The 18696-nt window shown below is 42.4% G+C and overlaps 1 protein-coding gene across 3 annotated transcripts in view; it reads left to right on the top strand.

Annotated features, from left to right (window-relative positions):
• C11H2orf76 (chromosome 11 C2orf76 homolog) overlaps positions 1-18696 on the top strand; it is a 19661-nt gene extending 965 nt beyond the window's left edge. For 2 of the 3 annotated variants that reach the window (XM_039494083.1, XM_039494085.1), the window contains exons 2-6: positions 6034-6186; positions 7279-7329; positions 11566-11603; positions 11736-11817; positions 15554-18696. In XM_039494083.1, the coding sequence (XP_039350017.1) occupies positions 6034-6186; positions 7279-7329; positions 11566-11603; positions 11736-11817; positions 15554-15630 (401 nt within the window). In that variant the 3' untranslated portion in view covers positions 15631-18696. Of the gene's footprint in view, positions 1-141; positions 1595-6033; positions 6187-7278; positions 7330-11565; positions 11604-11735; positions 11818-15553 lie in introns of those variants that run through there. The other variant, XM_039494084.1, reaches the window with a different exon arrangement.

Genomic DNA, 18696 nt, shown 5'->3' with positions numbered 1-18696 from the left:
CGTGGTGGGGGAGGGGAAGAGGGGGCAGTGGTGGTGGCTGTAGTAGAACCTCCAGCCCCTAGGCGGTGCTGTGTGTCACGTGGCCAGCCGTGGGGGGCGGGGCAAACGCGGCTCTCCAGGGAAGCGCGGTGGCCAGGCTGAGTCTGGAGGAGAGGCCTGAGGCGCTCGCAGCTTCCCCGCAGCCTGCTGGTGGGAGGAGCACAGGCCGTGGTGCCAGGCGTGAGGGCAGCCCCACTGGCGCCACAGGAGGGAGCAAAGGTTGCAGGCTGGGTGGCATGGTGCGTTTCAGTGCCCCTGGAAGCTCAGCTGTGCCAGGACGTTGCTGCCGAACACCACCCGGAACCTGGAGACGTCCCGATGTTGTCTTTCATTTCTGCTCTGGGGAAGGCCGGCAGAGCATAACTTTAAATCCATTGCCTTTAATGACAACAGTCACAAAGAGAAGGATGAAAGAGTTCTGGCAGTGCTTGATGCCTACTTTATACCTCAGAGAAATGCGGGGAATGAAAGGGTGCGTTTTTGCCAGAGAAGTCAAGAATGAGGGAAATCTGTTGAATCTTTTATAGCAGCTTTGTATGCCTTGGCGGAAAGCTCTGATCTGAAGGCTATAAAACATAAAAATATCAGCGGTAGACAGGTTATTGGTCTTACAGATAAAAGTATCTCACAGCAGCTATAATTAAAGACCGATTTGACCTTATACACAGGCTAACTACAAAACCTTTCAGACTAAATGCACAGCATATGGAAAAAGTTATAGTCCATGAGATGTGTGTTCAGCCAAAGGTGCAAGATATAACAAATACACAAAATATGGACATTTTGCAGACGTTTGCTGCACTGGGCCAGTCAAGAGGCATTGTTTCTGGGATCTATCAAATGCGATGACAGAGCCTCCATAGAGAGTGAAACTGAATATTCATGGAAATACCACTGAGTTTAAAATTGACTCAGGAGCAGATGTGAAAGTCATACCAGAAGGGAAGTATAATCACCTTGAAGTCCTCCCAGAGCTGAAATTGCTTGACACAATCCTGACTAGCCCTGGAGGTATTGTGAAGTGCATGGACCAGTTCACCATAGAAACAACTTACAAAGACAAAAGGTTTGCATTAGAGTGTATATGATCAAAGGACCAAACACCAACAACCTTCTCAGCTGCAGCATGGAAGCCATGATGGGCCTAATTAGAAAAGTGGCAGAACTTTTTGGAGTATTTGATATTGGAGTTTTGGAAGGAGTCTGAGTATAAATAACCTTAAGAGGCAGTGTTGAAACATATAGTGTACATACACCTCTGAGGATTCCTATCGTGTTGCTTAATAAAGGGGAAACGGAGTTAAAGAGAATAGAATAGATTGGCTTAATCAAGAAAATCTTTGAGCCAACATCATGATGTGCCCAGTGGTACCAATTATAAAGAAAAATGGAAAAATACAAAATTTTGTGTAGGGCCGTATGAAATCTGCATTAATGAGAACACGGATGGAATCATGAAATTAAAACAATAACATGGAATCCAGGCTGTCACCTGCATTAGGACCACAGTGGCAGGCAGGCAGGCAGAGCGGGCTGCATGGCTGAGCTACTGGAGGTAAGAGACCAGGGGTGTGGGGAGGAGGTTCAGGTGGCTAGGGCCACAAGGGATTGCAGGGGTTAGGGGAGAAGGGTCAGCATCTGAGATTTAAGGGCAGCTTCTGAGAACTCAGTTCCTTGCTGTGTCAGTTCCTTTGGGACACTGGCATCACATTAGGGAGAAGCCAAAATTCCCTCAAGATGCTGTGTCAATAAAAGTATTCATTGCGTAAGTGAACATAGGTTATCAATGGAGGAGCACAACAAAACCTTCAACAAAGTTCTAAACTTAATCAGTCAAGCTGTACTACAGCTAGACAAGGAAAAGTGCTTTTTCCGCCTGCACCAAATTGAGATTTTGGTACAGACAATAAACAAAGATGAAATCAGAGAGGTGAATCCAATTTGAGAATTGAATGTACCAGATTCAGAGAGGTGAGTCCAATTTGAGAATTGAATGTACCAGAACTGAGATGCATACTGGGGATACTAAATTACCTTGGTCAATACCTCCAAGACCTTTGTACAGTGACAAAACCATTGAATGAACTGTTAAAAGTCCAACACATCTTGGCTAGGGGAGACAAATCAAGAAATTGCCTTTAAAAAGGTAAAAGAAATCATCAACAGTTCTCGTTCTTAAGTACTATGATGCGGAGCCGTAACAAGGAATTTTTGTGCCCGAGGCAAGGGCTGGCTCCATACTCTTTGGCGGCAATTTGGTGGCGGGTCCCTGAGTCCCTCTCAGAGGGAAGGACCTGCCGCCAAATTGCCGCTGAAGAATGAATGAAGTGGCGGTGGCAATTCAGGGGACCCGCCGCTGAATTGCCGCCGAAGAAGCAGCGGCGGTAGAGCTGCCGCTGAAGCGCCACCTATCACGGTAGAGCTGCGCCCCTCCACTTTGCGTGCCTGAGGCAAGTGCCTCACTCACCTCGCCCTTGTTACAGCGCTGCTATGATGTGAAACCCACAATGGTCAGTGCGGATGCAAGCTGCTATGGCCTAGGTGTTATATTGTTGCAACAACATGGATCTGAGTGGAAGCCAGTTGCATTTTGTTCTCGCTCACTCACAGAAGCGGAAAAATGATAGGAACAGATTGAAAAGGAATGCTTGGCTAACATATAGGCAGGTGAGAATTTTTACAGATATCTATATGGATTGGATTCTTTTTTAGTGATAACTGACTATAAATCACTTATAACCTTCATCAGCAGAAAAGACGTGGATCGAGCACTACTGAGATGGCAACGTCTATTGATAGGGTTAATGAGAGTCAACCCAATTGCTAAATATGTTCCTGTGAAAAATCAGACAGACACTTTATCACAGCCAGCATCACACTCAACTACTTGTGAGGTCAGAGATGGCATAAAGGCATATGTGGATGGCATACAGTCCAGTGTCAAAAAAGATACTATACCAGCTGCAAAGAGCAATCTTGACAGACATGCAACTTCAACAAATTCTTAGTTACATTACGGCCAACTGGCTCACGTATCTAGAGGAAGAGACAAGAGATTATTTTGCGGTACATGGACAGTTAAGCAAATCAACTTGACTCATTATTAAAGGTGATTGTATCGTAATTCCAAATGCAGTGAGAGGAGATATCCTAAACTTAATCCGCAAAGGCCACAAGGACTAAATAAATGCAGTGAATGGGCCAGCCAGTCAGCGTGGTTGCCGGGCATCAGCAAGGACATAAAGAATAAGTATCTGCATGTGAATGTTGCAGAATTAACAACACAAAGAATCTGTAATAACAACACCTCTACCAGGCAGATATTGGCAGCGTTGTGACATGGGCAGCATAGACACGCTTTATTGCCGGGGGAGAGCTCTCCCGGCGATAAAAAAAAATCCCACCCCGAACAAGCGGCCATAGCTTTGCTCCCGGCGATAAAGCGCTGTCTATGCTGGTGCTTTTCAGTGCTAAAACTTTTGTCGCTCGGAGGTGTTTTTTCACACCTCTGAACGACTAAAGTTTTAGCGCTGAAAGTGGCAGTGTAGACGGAGCCTTAATCTGGTATAAAAGCCTGACCTACTAGTAGCAGCCCTACAACTTACGTACGGTGTACAAGGAGTACATGACAGTGACAAAGCAGGTCGGGGGGTGAGGGATGGGAGGCTGCCTGTAGCAAATTGGAGGCTGCCTGTAGTGGGTGTGCGGGGGGAATGAAGGGCAGTTGGGGTGTGTGTGAGGGGTAGGGGGCTGCCTGTGGCAGGTATGTGGGGTGAGGGGGAAGGGGACTGTCTGTAGCAGACACTGGGGTATGAGGCAGGGGGATGCAGTATGAGGGAATTTTTGGTGAACTGTCACTTGGAGTCCTCATCCATTCCTGGGTTCTTTGATGAGATACAACAGAAAAGGGATTCCCTGACCTTTGGTTTCCTGTACACTGCGGGGCAGGGCTTTAGTGCAAAGCTCTTTAGTTAGCTTTGGTGATCTTGTGTCTGTCTTGGATATGGAAGAAATATCTAAGCACAAGTCCAGGGATGGTTTGTTTCTTACAGAGTACAATTGACCATCAGTATGTCTGCATTGGACAGTTTGTTGGTTTTCTGGGCTGCACTTTCTGTGTTGTGCCTTCTGAGAAGTGCAGCACAGAATCTGGCCCATCTCATGATTAGCTCAGTCTAAGATATCAGCATTTCCTCATCTAGGTGCTGAATGCTAAACTCAGTGGCTTCTCTTCCTCTCCACCTTAGAATCTGCTTCCCCCAAGATGATCTTATATAGTTCTGGGGGTAGAATGCGTTCAGAACCTAGCAGGGTCCTTCTCTGTGCTAAGGGTCTTTCAACTTTCGGTCCTGTGTGGAGAAGGACCAGGAAAATGTTCACCTCTTTTTAGCATAATTAAAAAACCCTCTTTTCAGATACAAAATAATATGTTTTTGTATGTACATGTTATATAAATGAGATGCTGATGTACTGTGTTTTAACTTGATTATTGTGCTTCAGGCATAGAACTTGAGTCAAAAACTTTAAATGTGACCCGTCCCCTCACCTGCAAAAGTTTGGTAAAGTTGGGGGACAGAAGGATCCCTTTCTAAACAAAAATGGAAGTGAAGCCCTGTGAATTACTTAAAAGGATAGCTCAGGAGTTTAGTACTTTAGCTTGGGACTTGGGAGATTTGTGCCTCAGTTCCCCATTGGATAAATAGCACTTTCCTACCTCAAAGGAGTGTTGTGAGCATAAATGAGCATAAGTGTTGTGAGGTGCTCAGATACTATGGTAATAGGGACCATATAAGTATCTATGATTGATTGAGAAAGACTAAATAAACAATTTAAAACATTTCAGATACACAAGTCTCTTAGTTTTTGGAGGGCAACAAATACATAAGGAATCAATACGTAAGAGACAAATAGAATGAGCAAGAGAGCGTGAAAATATTGTGCAGACAGTTGGAGATAACTGCAAAGGCAGCTGAAATGTAGCTCTGTGCTAAAGACAAACTTCCTGGCACTGAAGCTGTGGCCCAGTGTCATTGTTGCAGAAAGCTAATGAACTAACGGAAATGGAGGAAGTGGAAGAGCATCTACCACTGAAGACTGGGGATCTCATCAGTGGTAGGAAACAGCTCTGCTGGCTACAGAGACAGGAAATTGACTGTGAAGGTGCTGAACTAAAATCTCTGTCTGACTTAAAGGGGAAGAGGGGGAGAAATGCAAACTTAAGCCAACTCCCCCCTCCCCCCCCACCTACCAGTCCATATTCTGCTTTCAGTTACAGAGGTATAAATCCAGTGGGGTTACTCTGGATTTATACTAGTGTAAATGGAGGAGAATTTTGCCCCCTAATTCCTACAAAAATCACACACCGGTACGTTATCTTCATCACCATTATTTTGTTGGATTTAATTTTAATTAGTTATACAATGTAAAGATGAGCCTTAGGTGGCAGCACAGGCATTTTTCTATATGATGTGTCTGTGCGATACTGATGTATTATAAATAAGCTTTTATTTTTGTTTATGGTGTCATTCCATCCTTTGGATCATAATGGACAGCAGACTTTTCAGAGACTTGGATTTACAAATAAGTTAAAAGCAAAACATGTATCGCACAGCTTTAAACCATTTTTCTGCAATCTTTTTTTTCTTCTTAATATAGGGCCTGACCCTGTGGCTCGTTCATGGAGCTGCTGCTGTTCTCAGTGGCAGTTCTGTACATGGAACAACTGCAGAACTGGGCCATCTGACATATAGTGTCAAATTCTACCCTTAAATTGTGGACAATCCTGTGTCAGGGAGGAGGCTATGGCTCTGCTCTTGCTCCCATCGTAGTCATGGCAAAAGGGGTACAGAATTGGGCTTAAAGTGAGGCCACAGCATGTTTAAAATTTTGTAACTCTTTGGGAATGTCAGACTAACACACCTGCACCTCGTTCTTTTAGCTGTTATATTTGTACAAAGAGATAACTCAGTAATTACTCTCTGTAATATCTTCTAGGGTGTTTGCAGTTAATTCACATGTCATCAGAAAACTCAACCATTACTGTTCGCCTGGTTCGCTCCTTTGAGCACCGTAATTTCAGACCTGTGGTGTATCATGGAGTTAATTTGGACCAGACTGTAAAGCAATTCATGACATTTGTAAAGAATGGTAAGGCACTGTTATTCTTACACACTTATTTGGTCCCTGTACTTTGCTATCTGTGCATAAGCAGGTGTAGAGGAGCAAATTAATGAGAAAACTCCTGTGGCTCCATTGAAGCTGCCAGCTCCACATGTTCCCCTTTGACCTGCTGGGGATGGAGGGGGCTGGGGAGCCAGGGATCCATGGGGGATTTGGCCCTTGATCCCACAGAGGATGTTCAACTACATGTAGGCATTACCTCCCTCTGCACTGCCCTGGAAATCCCCATGATCAGTCATGGCAAGACTGTGCTGTGCTGTGCATGGCTGTGCTGCAGTTGGCTTAGTGCCCCAAGCTGCATGGGCTGCATTATTGGGCAGCTACTCAAAAAGCATTAGGGACGTATGCCATCTAGCGAATCTCTGGTCACTGTTTCCACATGACCAGGGGCTACACCACTATTTGGCAGAGAGGGAAAGCAAAGCGGATCTCATGTAAATGGGGAGGAAGTGTTCTGCATAGTTATTTTCAATGATGGAAGGTACCACTATATGAGTGTCTTCTCTGGGATTTGTTTTCTTCCAGGCTGAGTTCTGTCAGCCAGAAATGCACACAGGTGCTCAGCATCTTCTGGAGTTGCTCAACATCAAGCAAGATTGAGCCCATAAAGGGGCTAATTTTCAGTAGTGTGGTTTTCTTTTGGGAGCTGGTTAGCAGACTATTTTTCCACATCCAATTGTTTGGGTGCAATTTGCAAATGGGGACGCAGGACTTCTGCCCCTATGAAAATGTTAATAGGATACACATGACAGTATAGCTTTGGAGGATCAGACTTCAAGGGTCTGATCCTGCATACCTTTCCTGAACATTATACATGTGGGTAGTCCCACTGAAGTCAGTGGGGCTACTCACACAAGTAAAGTGTGCCATAGAATTTGTAGGACCTGGGCTCAGAGTTGCACCGGTTGCTCTTCAACTTTTGATGTTAAGACAAGTTTCCTGATTTGAGATTTATTTTAAACTTCAAATTCAGAGTGCAAGCTTCATGACGTAATCATTGAAAAATATAAAAAGAAAATTGTTACAATCCTTTTCATGTAGTCTCTTTATTTTTAATAGATGTGTCTTTAAGAACAGGACTTCCACCTCCCTTTAAAAAATACAGATATGGTATGTGATTTTTTCTTATTCTTTAAGAAATGTGTGTACAGTATGTTATATCAATTCTCATGTGATTTAACTGCATTACAGTTATTTCCATCTAAATATACCGGTAGTAAGTCAGGACTAGTTTCCTGAAGGGAGCTGCAACACACACACTCATAGTTTTGCAGCTGCTTTCAGGAAACAACTAGTCAAGCTAATGGTTAATTTGGCACAGCCCTACTGCGAATGTCATACACACACCATTAGCTTTACATCATGTGTCTACAAAACCCAGCGATTACTATGAATTTCTGTATTCATTTCAGAATTAGGCAGCACATTACACATTCTGCTGCTAATTGGCAAACGCATTTTAGGATATTAATTTTTTATCATTGTTGTAAGTGCCTTTTAAACTCTGTTCCCATTCTGCAGAGCAGCTTGTGACCCACAGTACTTTGAAATCACAGTCCTCTTTGTGGTTATGCATTTCAATACCCAGCTACTAATTGTGAGGTCACAAGGGATGGCCAAGAAGGAGCTAAAGGCACCGAGTGGAAAATATTTAGATTTATGTACTTAAAGAATTTACATAATATTAAACAAGAGGAGGAGGAGGAAAACATGTCTAAAGTAAATAGGAAAGCTCCTAAATGTAAGCTTGGGATTAAATGAAATGGAATGAAATAGCCTGGGGTAAAATTTAAATCTGATTCTGTGCTCTAATAATTGTTGCAAGTAATGCTGCTCACATGCAAGTTTCCTTGGTGCAAGCAGGTGGAGAGTATCATCCTTTGAATAGAACACGCTCTATATAGTCCAGATTTATCCCTTTTCTGGGATTTGGCTTTAATTATGCTATTTGGTGACTAGAGCAAAAGTGGTGCAATGGATGACAGCAGGGTCATGCAGTTATACAGCATAAAGAATAACTCAAATGACAATAGAACACTTTCCCTGAGACATAAACCTCTCCCAAGATGAACTGTTCCAGGGTTTCCTTACAGATGCCCCTCTGCCATCAATGCCATTCCCACCTCCCTCTGTCCAAGGCGGAGTTAGCAAACCACATCTACCATACCGATGAAGCCTCTCCCTGAGTGGGGCACACATGTAATTCCAGTGAATGGGGCTGGGAATTACACGCCTATATCAAGAGACTAAACAGGCATAGGGCCTGATTCTTCATTTACACTGATGGGGAATCAGGAGGTGCAAAATGGGAGCAAGTGGGAAATGTATCGGGGATTAGAGTTTAATTTGTTAATGTCTCTATCTTCAACTTGTTTCTCTGAATTTAGAGGACAGATGTGAATATTTGTATTGTTTAAGGACTTACAATTCCAGAGATTTGAAACATCTGTCTCTGGAGTGCCATTCTTCCCTTTTGTGGCAAATGAAGGAGACCTGGGCTATCATTTTATTCTTTATGCTGTGGTATACCTGCAGGCCCACGCACAACTTTTGGTCTAGTCACCACACGTGGCATCAGGGGAGATTTGCTGTGCGCATGTGCTTGTGGACATATGGCTAATTGCTATTCAGAGGACTGAACAAAATACTGTACAGTCGAGGGAACAGAACTACGCCAGGGCACCATTTTGATTCCTGTTACACTAGCTCAGCCTTAGCCTCTCAGCCGTAGGTGCCAGTTATGCTGAGTTTGCATGTAAGGAATCAAAACGAAGCTCCTGATCTTTCCTCTGAGCCCTGCCCGCTCTCTTTCATTTCTCTACCATGGTGGGGGGTAGCAACACCATCCTCCTCATCACACAGGCCTTTAATCTGGGCTTCTCCTGTAACTCTGCCTTCTTTTGGTTCTCTCAGCCCATCACTGTACAAATCTTGCTGCTTCTTCTTGGCCAGCATCATAAAGGGCCAACCTTATCCCTGCTCTGACTCATCGCATCTAGATCCTGATTGCCCCTCACCTTGACTGACTTGTTACTTTGTATTACTGTAGCACCGAGGAGCCCCAGTCATGGACCCTGACCACATTTTGCTGGGTGCTGTACAAACAGAATGACAAGGCGGTGCCTGCCCCAAAGAGCTTCCAGTCTAAGTTGTGCAACTTCCACCAGTCTGGCTCGACTGTTGCTTCCTCATTTCCTCAGATTCATTAAAAATGCTGCCGTCAAACTCATCTTCTTGGTGCTTCACTTGGACTAAAGCCCCCTCCTCTTTGTCTCTCCATTGGCTCAACCTTCTCCATTGCATCATACCTAAAATTCTTGTTCTCACTGTCAGAACCCTTCACAGTTTAGTTTCTTCCTGTCTGTCCATCTTGTCATTACGTTGACTCTGCCTGTGTGGCACCTACGATGTCAGCCTTGGTCGCCCTCTTGTCTGTTCCTTTCCCTTTTTCACCTTTTCCTGTGCACATGAGGCAATATGATGGAAGTTCCACAAAGCCACCATGTTATCCTCCTTTGTATCCCTCCTTAAAACGCACCTCTACCATGTTTCCCATAGAGAACTGTCATCTGATACTGGCTGGGCAAGTAGCAAGCTGTGATTTCTGCTTCTGATTGGCTTACTACATCTACACATTGTGCAGACAGCTAGTCTGTACTAAAGCATTCCGTTAGTTTTACTTCATTCCCTCCATCCTTTTCTTTGTCTGACATGTGTCACATTTTGTCTTTTAGATTGTAAACACTTTCGGCAGGGACTGTCATTTACCACATGTTGGTACAGTTCCTAGCACAATGGAGACCCAACCTGGTGGAGTCCTCTAGGCCCTACCCAATACAAATAATACAAAGAATTGTCACCTGAGTTCATTACAGTTTAGTATCTCATGACAATATTTTATATCAACTGTCACAAAAAGCCTGTTACGAGGAACACAAGGTAAAATTTATTTATGTGCTCAAGTGAGATTAGTTTGGGGTAAAATGTCAAATGGGAGGAGGTGAGGCTTTAGCGCGGATTTGAAGAAGCTGTTTTATCTACATGGTGGGGTTAGAACAGCCTCTCCTTCTTAGGGCAAATGGTTAAATGCAAACATTTCCGTGGTCAGTGGTGGAGCTGTGAACAGATAAAACCAAGAGTGACTCAGAGACTGAATGGGTAAGTAAGAAGTCAGCTCAGAGACTGGGGATGTGAAGTTGTACTAGGATTTGAAAACCAGTAGGCTGCTCTTGGACTCCATTCATTGGGGTATAGAGCTGGCTGAGGTTAGTAAACATCACTGATAGTTCGCATGTTCACTTCCTAGAGATGAAAGCTTAGTATGTTTTCAGTGTGATTATTTGGTCTTCTTGCAGTACCTCTATGTAATGGTAAGATTCCAGTAAGTGTTGTTTAATGCATGTCTTGCTTCTAAGATATATGGGTAGTACTGCAACTGGCACTGTATACTAAATCTTTAGTGACCTTTGCACTGGGAGAGCAAGGCAACTCAACTATCCTTAAATGCTATGAATAAAATGTACAAAATGGGCTGAAGTTGTGTGTATGTTCATGGATTAAAGCCTTGGATTAAACCTATAATTGAGAATGTGATCTTTATTGTACCTGAGCTCTGAATACTCAGTCACACCAATCTGAAAGTTACTCTAGTCCACATTTCCCCCCCCTCCACCTCTAGACTTACAAGTGGGTAAATAGCATCAAGTTTTTAGCTCCTTTGCTGAAAAAGCACTTGTGTCCTATTTTGAGTTTGTTCAAACGCAGATGTGTTGGAATTCTGTTTTAATATTAAAGTGCCTATGTATGTAACAATGGCATCCTTTTACTGACTCTGCTCCCTGTGTGTGCATTCTGCCATCTCTGCTTATTTTAGTGACAAAATTAAGTTGTTACTACTTTTTTCTCCTGCTAGCAGAGCAGAGCCAACACCGCCATGGGAGAGCAAGTTGGGTTCTCTTTCTTCTTGTGCAGCATCAACAGATTTGTTTATTAAATTCCAGTCATCTTCCATGCACCTGTGCAATCTCACTGAAGACAGATTGCAAGGGTATCACGGAGGGCATAGGATGAAGACAATGGGATGGAGTAAATGTCCTTGAGACCCTAATTTGCGTGACAGAACTTCTAACACAGGTGGTAATACCCACGAAGAAAAGAACCTAGCTTGATTCTCAGATTTCATGTTTGGATTGCAGGGCTAGCTGCTAGTGGAGAGAGTTTTGTTTTTCTCTTTTTGAACAGAGAACACTTGAAAATCCTCAAGAGATGACAAACATGGAACCCTCACAGTGCCATTGTCCAGTATAGTGAACCACATCTTAAGGGAAGTTTTGTATTTTCTTCCAGATACAATGAAGATTATTCACCAAGCACATGGATCTAAGGTACATTTGCTATCTGTTCCTTTCCCCCTCTTTTCTGTGTGGATACAGCGAGATCTATGTATTTTAGAGAACATAATGGCAGAGCTAATAAAACCTGCATTTATCTTTATATTCCTGTTTACTTATTTCTAGACCAATGAACTTGTAGTGAGTTTGGAGGATGATGACAAACTCATATTAAAAGAAGACAGCACTTTGAAAGCAGCTGGAGTAGGTAGGAGTACCTTGATATTGACTGACAGTACTGATCATTGTGCTTGTCATTATACTGATAACTGGCTGATTATGTTTGGATAGTCTGCTGAAAAGTAAATGCTATTCCTGATGCTCTTTACACTACCTGATAATTATCCAGGGGATAATGTACATTCGCATCATTGGGCTGAGGGCAGCAGGTATGTGCACTCCAAATGCTCAGAATGCAAATTGTGATTTTTAGAACGTATGCTTAGAATTCTGCTGAGGGTAATTTTAAATGATTGACAGATAAGATTAAGCAGACATAGTACTAATAACCTATCAGTAACATTTAAGCTGATGTTTTGGTTAGAAGTTTAAGTAGTGGAACTAGTGTGGAATAATGAAATGAGATTAGGTTTGTTTAATGTGCAACACAATATTCAAATTGCTCAGGGCAGCACAAATAATATTGTTTAGAAAGTGAGCTGAACATGGCTCGTGCTTAAAATCAACTAGAGTCCTTGCTTTCTGACAGAAAAATGCATATGGCGCATGTCCTGTGCTAATAGTATAAAGAAATGCCTATGTATGACAAATTTGATAGTCACTGGATGTCATTTTGGCTCCATGCAAAAATCATTATGTGGCAGCAGAGCAGCTGAGACTTTGAGGCCCAATTCGCAGGCTTTGAGACCGCACTGATTAGTTTAGAATGTTGCTTATTTAAATCTGGTGCACAACAATCTTACGCTCTGGGTGAAACATCACAGAGGAAGTTAGAAATGGAAGAACCCATTCAGCATTAGGCCACCTAGCCTCTCCAGAGCCAGTGCAGGATTTCCCCCTACAGAGTACTCTTTAGCACTTTGTCTGATCTAGTTTAAAATCCTTCAATCAGTGGTGCTTCCTCCACTTCCCTTAGGAGACTATTATAAATCTTACCATTGGAAAAGATAAATGGAACATCAGAAAATACTCTTTTGATTTCATTCCTTTACTCCTGGTTAATCTCATTGGGCCACCGTGATCAATTCCCCTATCTCCTTGGTATTTACACCTGATACTTTTAGTTTCCCTCCCTTTCCTCTTTGCACGCCCCCCCTTATTCTATACTGTAATCTCTCTGAGGAGAGGACAGTCTCATACTATTTGTATCTATTGTGCCTAGCTCAATGGGCCTCTGATATAAGGCTATATACTGTATAAGTACTATATACTGGGCATTACTGTAATATTAATAATAAAAGTCATTCTTTAGCCTTCCCTGCTACCCAAATCCTTTTAATTCAGATGAAAAGCAGCTCTTCAGGAAGGAGGGTTGTTGGCCATCTGAAGACTTCAAAGTGTTGTAGTTTAGTTAGTATATGCCTCATCAGCATGAGTCTTCCCTACCTAAGACTTGAGGTAGCATGGCCTAGAGCAGTGGTTCCCAAACTTGTTCCGCTGCTTGTGCGGGGAAAGCCCCTGGCGGGCCGGACTGGTTTGTTTACCTGCCGCGTCCGCAGGTTTGGCCGATCGCGGCTCTCAGTTGCCGCAGTTCGCTGCTCCAGGCCAATGGGAGCTGCTGGAAACGGTGGCCAGTATGTACCTCGGCCCACGCCACTTCCAGCAGCCCCCATTGGCCTGGAGCAGCGAACTGCGGTGACTGGGAACCACGATCGGCTGAACCTGTGGACGTGGCAGGTAAACAAACCGGCCCGACCTGCCAGTACTTTCCCTGAACAAGCGGCAGAACAAGTTTGGGAACCACTGGCCTAGAGGTTTAGGCAAGGGGCTGGGAAACAGTGGCAGATATTTGTTTAGAGCTGCCCTCCTCCAGTGCCGTCCTTCTTCAAGACAGTATTGATGAATTATTGTACATTCCTACCTTTGAAACAGGTACCATAGTCCTAGAGGTGGTATAACTTGATGCAATCTCAGTAAATTATCAGCACACCAGAGTAATCTTGTTCTGAAAACAAACTGCGATAAACTAGACTGTTTTTATTTCTCTGTATGTAGGGGAGGAGGGAGTGGTTTAAGGATGGAAGAAAAGTAACTAAAACACTACCTCCATAATTATTCAGGTTAACTATATACCTACAACAAGTTCTAACTGCGTCAATGCCTAACTGCTGTATGAGGTAGAATGACGTTCTTGCTGTGTAATGAGGAATATCCTCTTACACTTGCCAAGTTTTGAGGCTTTAGAAGAGCCATTTTTGTGTTCTGATATACGGTACTAAAGTTTACCTCAGTGTGAAAAGCTCTCTTCCACTGACTTACAGAAGCAGAATAGTGTAGTAAGACCTTCGGCCACTCCGGATTTTTATCCATTCAGAGTAGATTTGCATTTCTGGTAAGTAATTAAAACGTAGCAAAAGCTCTTCAGGGTAGGGACTGTTTCTGTTCTGTGTTTGTACAGTGTTTGGCAGAATGGGGTCCAGGACTAGAACTCCTAGGCGCTATGATAATATAAAAAATAAACAAAAAAAGTGATGCACAGTCTCATGTGACATTAGTTCTGTCTTCATTGAAATCAATTGCAAATCTCTCATTAATATGTTTAGATTTTAAATATGTAGGCAGCACAGCATGTGCTAGAAGCAAACTCTAGAATTTCCCTTTTAAAAAAGCCAGGAGCCCAGTCCTGCAAGGTACTGAGCACCCTCCTCAACACCAAAGGATTGATTTTAGCATTTGGCAGAATTGGGCTGGAAAGATGTAAATTATGAGGGTATTAGATAAGCATCTTCAGGAAATCCTCTGTGGTGGTGATTATTATTACAGCTATTATCTAGTCAGCAAAGTTAATGCGTGCCTATTTCTAGAGCAAGGATGTATGTTAATAAAGTGTTCAGCATTCATTGCAAACAATCTTGTCAGTTTCCTAGTCAAGATTCTAAAACCTCTCCTGCTCCTTTTGTATAAGACAGGCAGACTTCATTAAATTCAGGTTTAATTTAAAAAGCAAATGCAGAACTTATTGGCTCAGGACCTTAAAGAATTCCATGTTTAATAATTGTGAAGGTTTGCCATCAGATTTGTCTCCACTCTGAATTAGTAATGTTGCTGACTTATTGTTTTAGAAGAGGAAGTCCTTGACCTGCTGGGTTGAAAGAATTGTGGCTGCTCTGAACCTTTGTGGGTCCTTTAGCTCTGCCATATCCCCTGTGAATAATTAGAGGTATTTGAAAGTATTGCTGGAGAAGCCAATTTATGTCGTTCACTTTGCATATTGTTGAAGCCTTATGAATTAATCATTAGCAGGGCAAAAATTAACTTCTTCAGACACATATTTTGATGGGCCATGAGGGAGATTGTAAAGTGATCTGTAAAATATTCTACTAATTCTCTAAGTATTAAATTATTATACCTGCAGGCTAATTTCAGAAAAAAAGAGGTTTTTTTTCTCCCTCCTTAACTGGAAAAAAAACAAACTTTGTTGTTTTCTAGGATTCTTAGAAAGAATAAATGTGCAATCTCATAGGTTGCTGAATGCCGTCCAAATTGTTTTGTAGCCTTTGGTGAAATTAGTCTTGTAGGTTTTTGCAGATGTTTGTTTATATTTAAATGCCAATGTTCTAGTTCTTTTTAACCAGACTAAAACACATGGTATTTGGGTCTAATGTAAAAACAAACAAGGTGGTGACTAGTGATTGCCTTTAACCAAAAAGGCACTGAATGCATTCTGAGGTTCTAATTAATGTTAATAGACTGCTATGTGGTTAATACAATAAGCATATGCTTTTATTGGGTATGCTGAATATTTATTTTTTTATCCCTTTCAGCAAATGAAACTGAATTAGCGTTCTTCTGTGAAGAAGATTACAGAAACTACAAAGCTAATCCTGTTTCGGCTTGGTGACGATCCCAAGAGACCTGGGTTTTTTTGTTTTCCCATACCCGTTTAAAACTCTTTTTTTCTGTTTAATGAGATTTTTTTTTTAAATCAATAAATCCTAGAGGATTGCCTCACAAATGCTGAAATTTCTTTATTATAGAAACTCATTTCTCTCAGGACGCTGAGATTCAGGGGGAAAAAATCAATGACATAAATTTGCTTTCCTTTCATACTCTCTCCCCCCCACCCCATGCAATGTAAGCAGTATAAATGAACTTGGACCTGTAACATTCTGGTGGTGTGATTCTACAGTGGTGGATTAAGTAAGTATAAAAGACGTTAGCTATGTATGGAAATTGTACAAGGCAGATGTAAAATCCCATCATAATAGTATCCTCTTTTTATAGAAAAAGGAAACTTTTTATGACCAACTGACTGGATACTTTAAAGAGTTTAGGGATGGAATCCCTTGGTTACAAATAATAGAATTATTTCACTCATTTTATGTTCAGTCTGTCTTGTTTGAATGGTGCAGGCTGATTCCGGTTTCATATTCTTCACTTGTGAATGCTTTCCTTTATACTCTATATTCCAGCCCCGTTTAAGTGTGATGAAACAGACAAATGACTGTTTGGAAGCTTTTGTGTTCAAGGACCAGCCTGTTTTTAGCATCATTTCACGGAGATGCCTTGGTGTAAGGCATAGCAACTTGACTTCTTGTGTGACATCAATATGCATAAGCAGACATCAGGCATTTCTCCAAATGGTGTGAAAGCCAGTGAACGCTCCTGGGTTCAGTTCAGTATTAAAATAAAACCAGAATAATTGCATTTCTTGTGAGGGGAGGCACAGTCTGTGGGTAGCTGTTTCCATGACAGGGAGTGATTCTTTCCCACTTTCTTGGAGATGAATATTCCCATAGTGTCACTGTCTATTAGTACGTGGAACTTCCATACTCTTCTGCTAGATTCACCAAATTAAGAACAAATAGAATAGTCATCCTAGAATGATTAGATAAACTTGCTCTCCAGGAAGACTTAATACTGCTGTTCCATTAAATTGCCGTGCTAAGCCAGTAGCCCTTCATGGGCTGTGTTGTACAATAGCACGATAAGGCCTTTTGTTATGCTCTCGAACACTGCTTGTATACTGTGACTCTTTCTGAAATACTGTTCGACTTGTGTTACTTTCACCAGCTCTTTAAAGAACTTCAGTCCTCAAAAAAAGGCACAGAAAATTACCAAGACTTATTATTCAAACAGAAAGTTGGAACAGAATACAGGGAGGATTGGTAATGGAATATGAGGCCTTTCATCACTGGAAGGTGGTTTGATTCTGGAGCAGTTGAGTGGTGAACAAAAGTTGTTAGCATCCATTACTTCCAGTAGCCACTGTGAAATGGGTTACAGGTCTCTGTTCAATTCCTTACGGAATGGTCAGCCCATCACAAGAAAAGGCCACCACAGTTGGTACCCTGGTTTGTGGTCTTAGCAGAGGCCCTGACTAAATGGGTACGGAGATTGAACTAACATCTGATCAAAGATGATTTCCCCATGGCAATGTGGGCTAGTTTGTACTGATTTTGCTTGTGCTCTTAGTCATTGTGGGGATAATGAGGACTTTACTTTCCAGGGCTATCATCCTGTCATCTCTCACCAGCTCTAAATTAAACTATAAAACAAACAGAACTGTAGTCTTTATCTTGAGTTGCTTTGATTTTAAATCAGCCTGAGGTTTACTGTCTGATGGATGGTGGAATGAATGGACCCTCCTACAGAAGAAACAGATCCCGGACTTTATATGGGTCACAATAGTTGAGAAGGGATAGCTGCAATGGGAGAGGGCAGAGCCGGGGAATTTCTCACGGAGGGAAAAATGGCATCAGGGAGTGGAGGCTTAGTTAGATGTTGGCATGGGAAGATGGCTGCAGTGGGAGCAAAGAGGAAGTTTGAATGAGAAGGAATCGCCAGCATGAGCAATGGTGCCTGGCTGAATAAATTCTCAGTTATAGCTAGTCAGCTGGATACAAAAACAGTCTTCAACTGTCCTAATTTTTACAATTAAAACTGTACTTTGTTCGCTTAATATACCTTTTGCAAATCTTGCTTGTGCAGGCATCTGAATTTTCCAGAGACAATTCTGTTACCTCCTGACAGTGATGCTGCTTTTCTATTTGTTAAGAAAAAATGGCTGGCATGGATATTTATAATGGGTATGTTAAATGCTCCCAATTGTTATTGGCTTAGACCCTTCCTAGATCTTCAAGGAGGACTCTAAGTCTATGTTGTACAGTGTCAGCGTTAATTAGGGGAACTCTTTACCCTCTGAGAGTTATTTTGTTCTAGAAGAGATTTGCAAGTATTGAACGTAGAAGGACGAATGTTCCTTGTTTGGTTTTGTGGGCATTCAGCACACTACCTTACAATTACCGGTAGTTCATTTGAAAAAATATTTGCAGGTAGCCTTTAGCTTGTAGCACTTGTCACTGGTCTAGAACAGCTGTGGATTCTTGTCCTACTGGGCAAGGAGTAGGGAAACTGACTTCAGGCCTTGAGGAAGAGGGATCCTTAAAGGGTGGGAATGTGATTCCAGGACATGCTGTACTTGTCCATGCTTGGTCACATCAATAAGAAAATACAGGGCTCTCTTTGAAGTTAGTGGCAGCAGGATTGCTATAAACACTTAGGCTATGTCTACACAGGCAGAGTTTTTTCTCAGAGAGTTTGGTCGCTGATAAAAAAGTGCTTAAAGAAAATTGCTGTTGTGTTCACATTGTCTTCCACTGGTGGCATAGTGCATTCACACTTGTGGCACTTGCATCGGTAATGAGAGCAGTACACTGTGGGTACCCCACAGTGCAGCTCTCCCGCTTCTGCTGCTAGGTCTTGTGGGAAGGCACAGGGGATCATGGCGCTTCATGGGTCCGGGCTCAATGCCCCGTGATGCACTGTTTTCCGTCTCAGCATTCCATGTGCTTCTGTTGTCAGTTTGCGGCATTTTTCAATGCTCTTTATGTGACGTTGCACCCCATAATGCTTTATAGAAATATGCTTATGAGTGTAAATATGATGTAACTGGAATATGCTTCCT

This window comes from Mauremys reevesii, linkage group 11 (genome assembly GCF_016161935.1).
Source record: "Mauremys reevesii isolate NIE-2019 linkage group 11, ASM1616193v1, whole genome shotgun sequence".
Lineage (NCBI taxonomy): Eukaryota > Metazoa > Chordata > Testudines > Geoemydidae > Mauremys > Mauremys reevesii.
The sequence above is the reverse complement of the archived record's forward strand: the minus strand, read 5'-3'. Positions and strand labels throughout refer to the sequence as shown.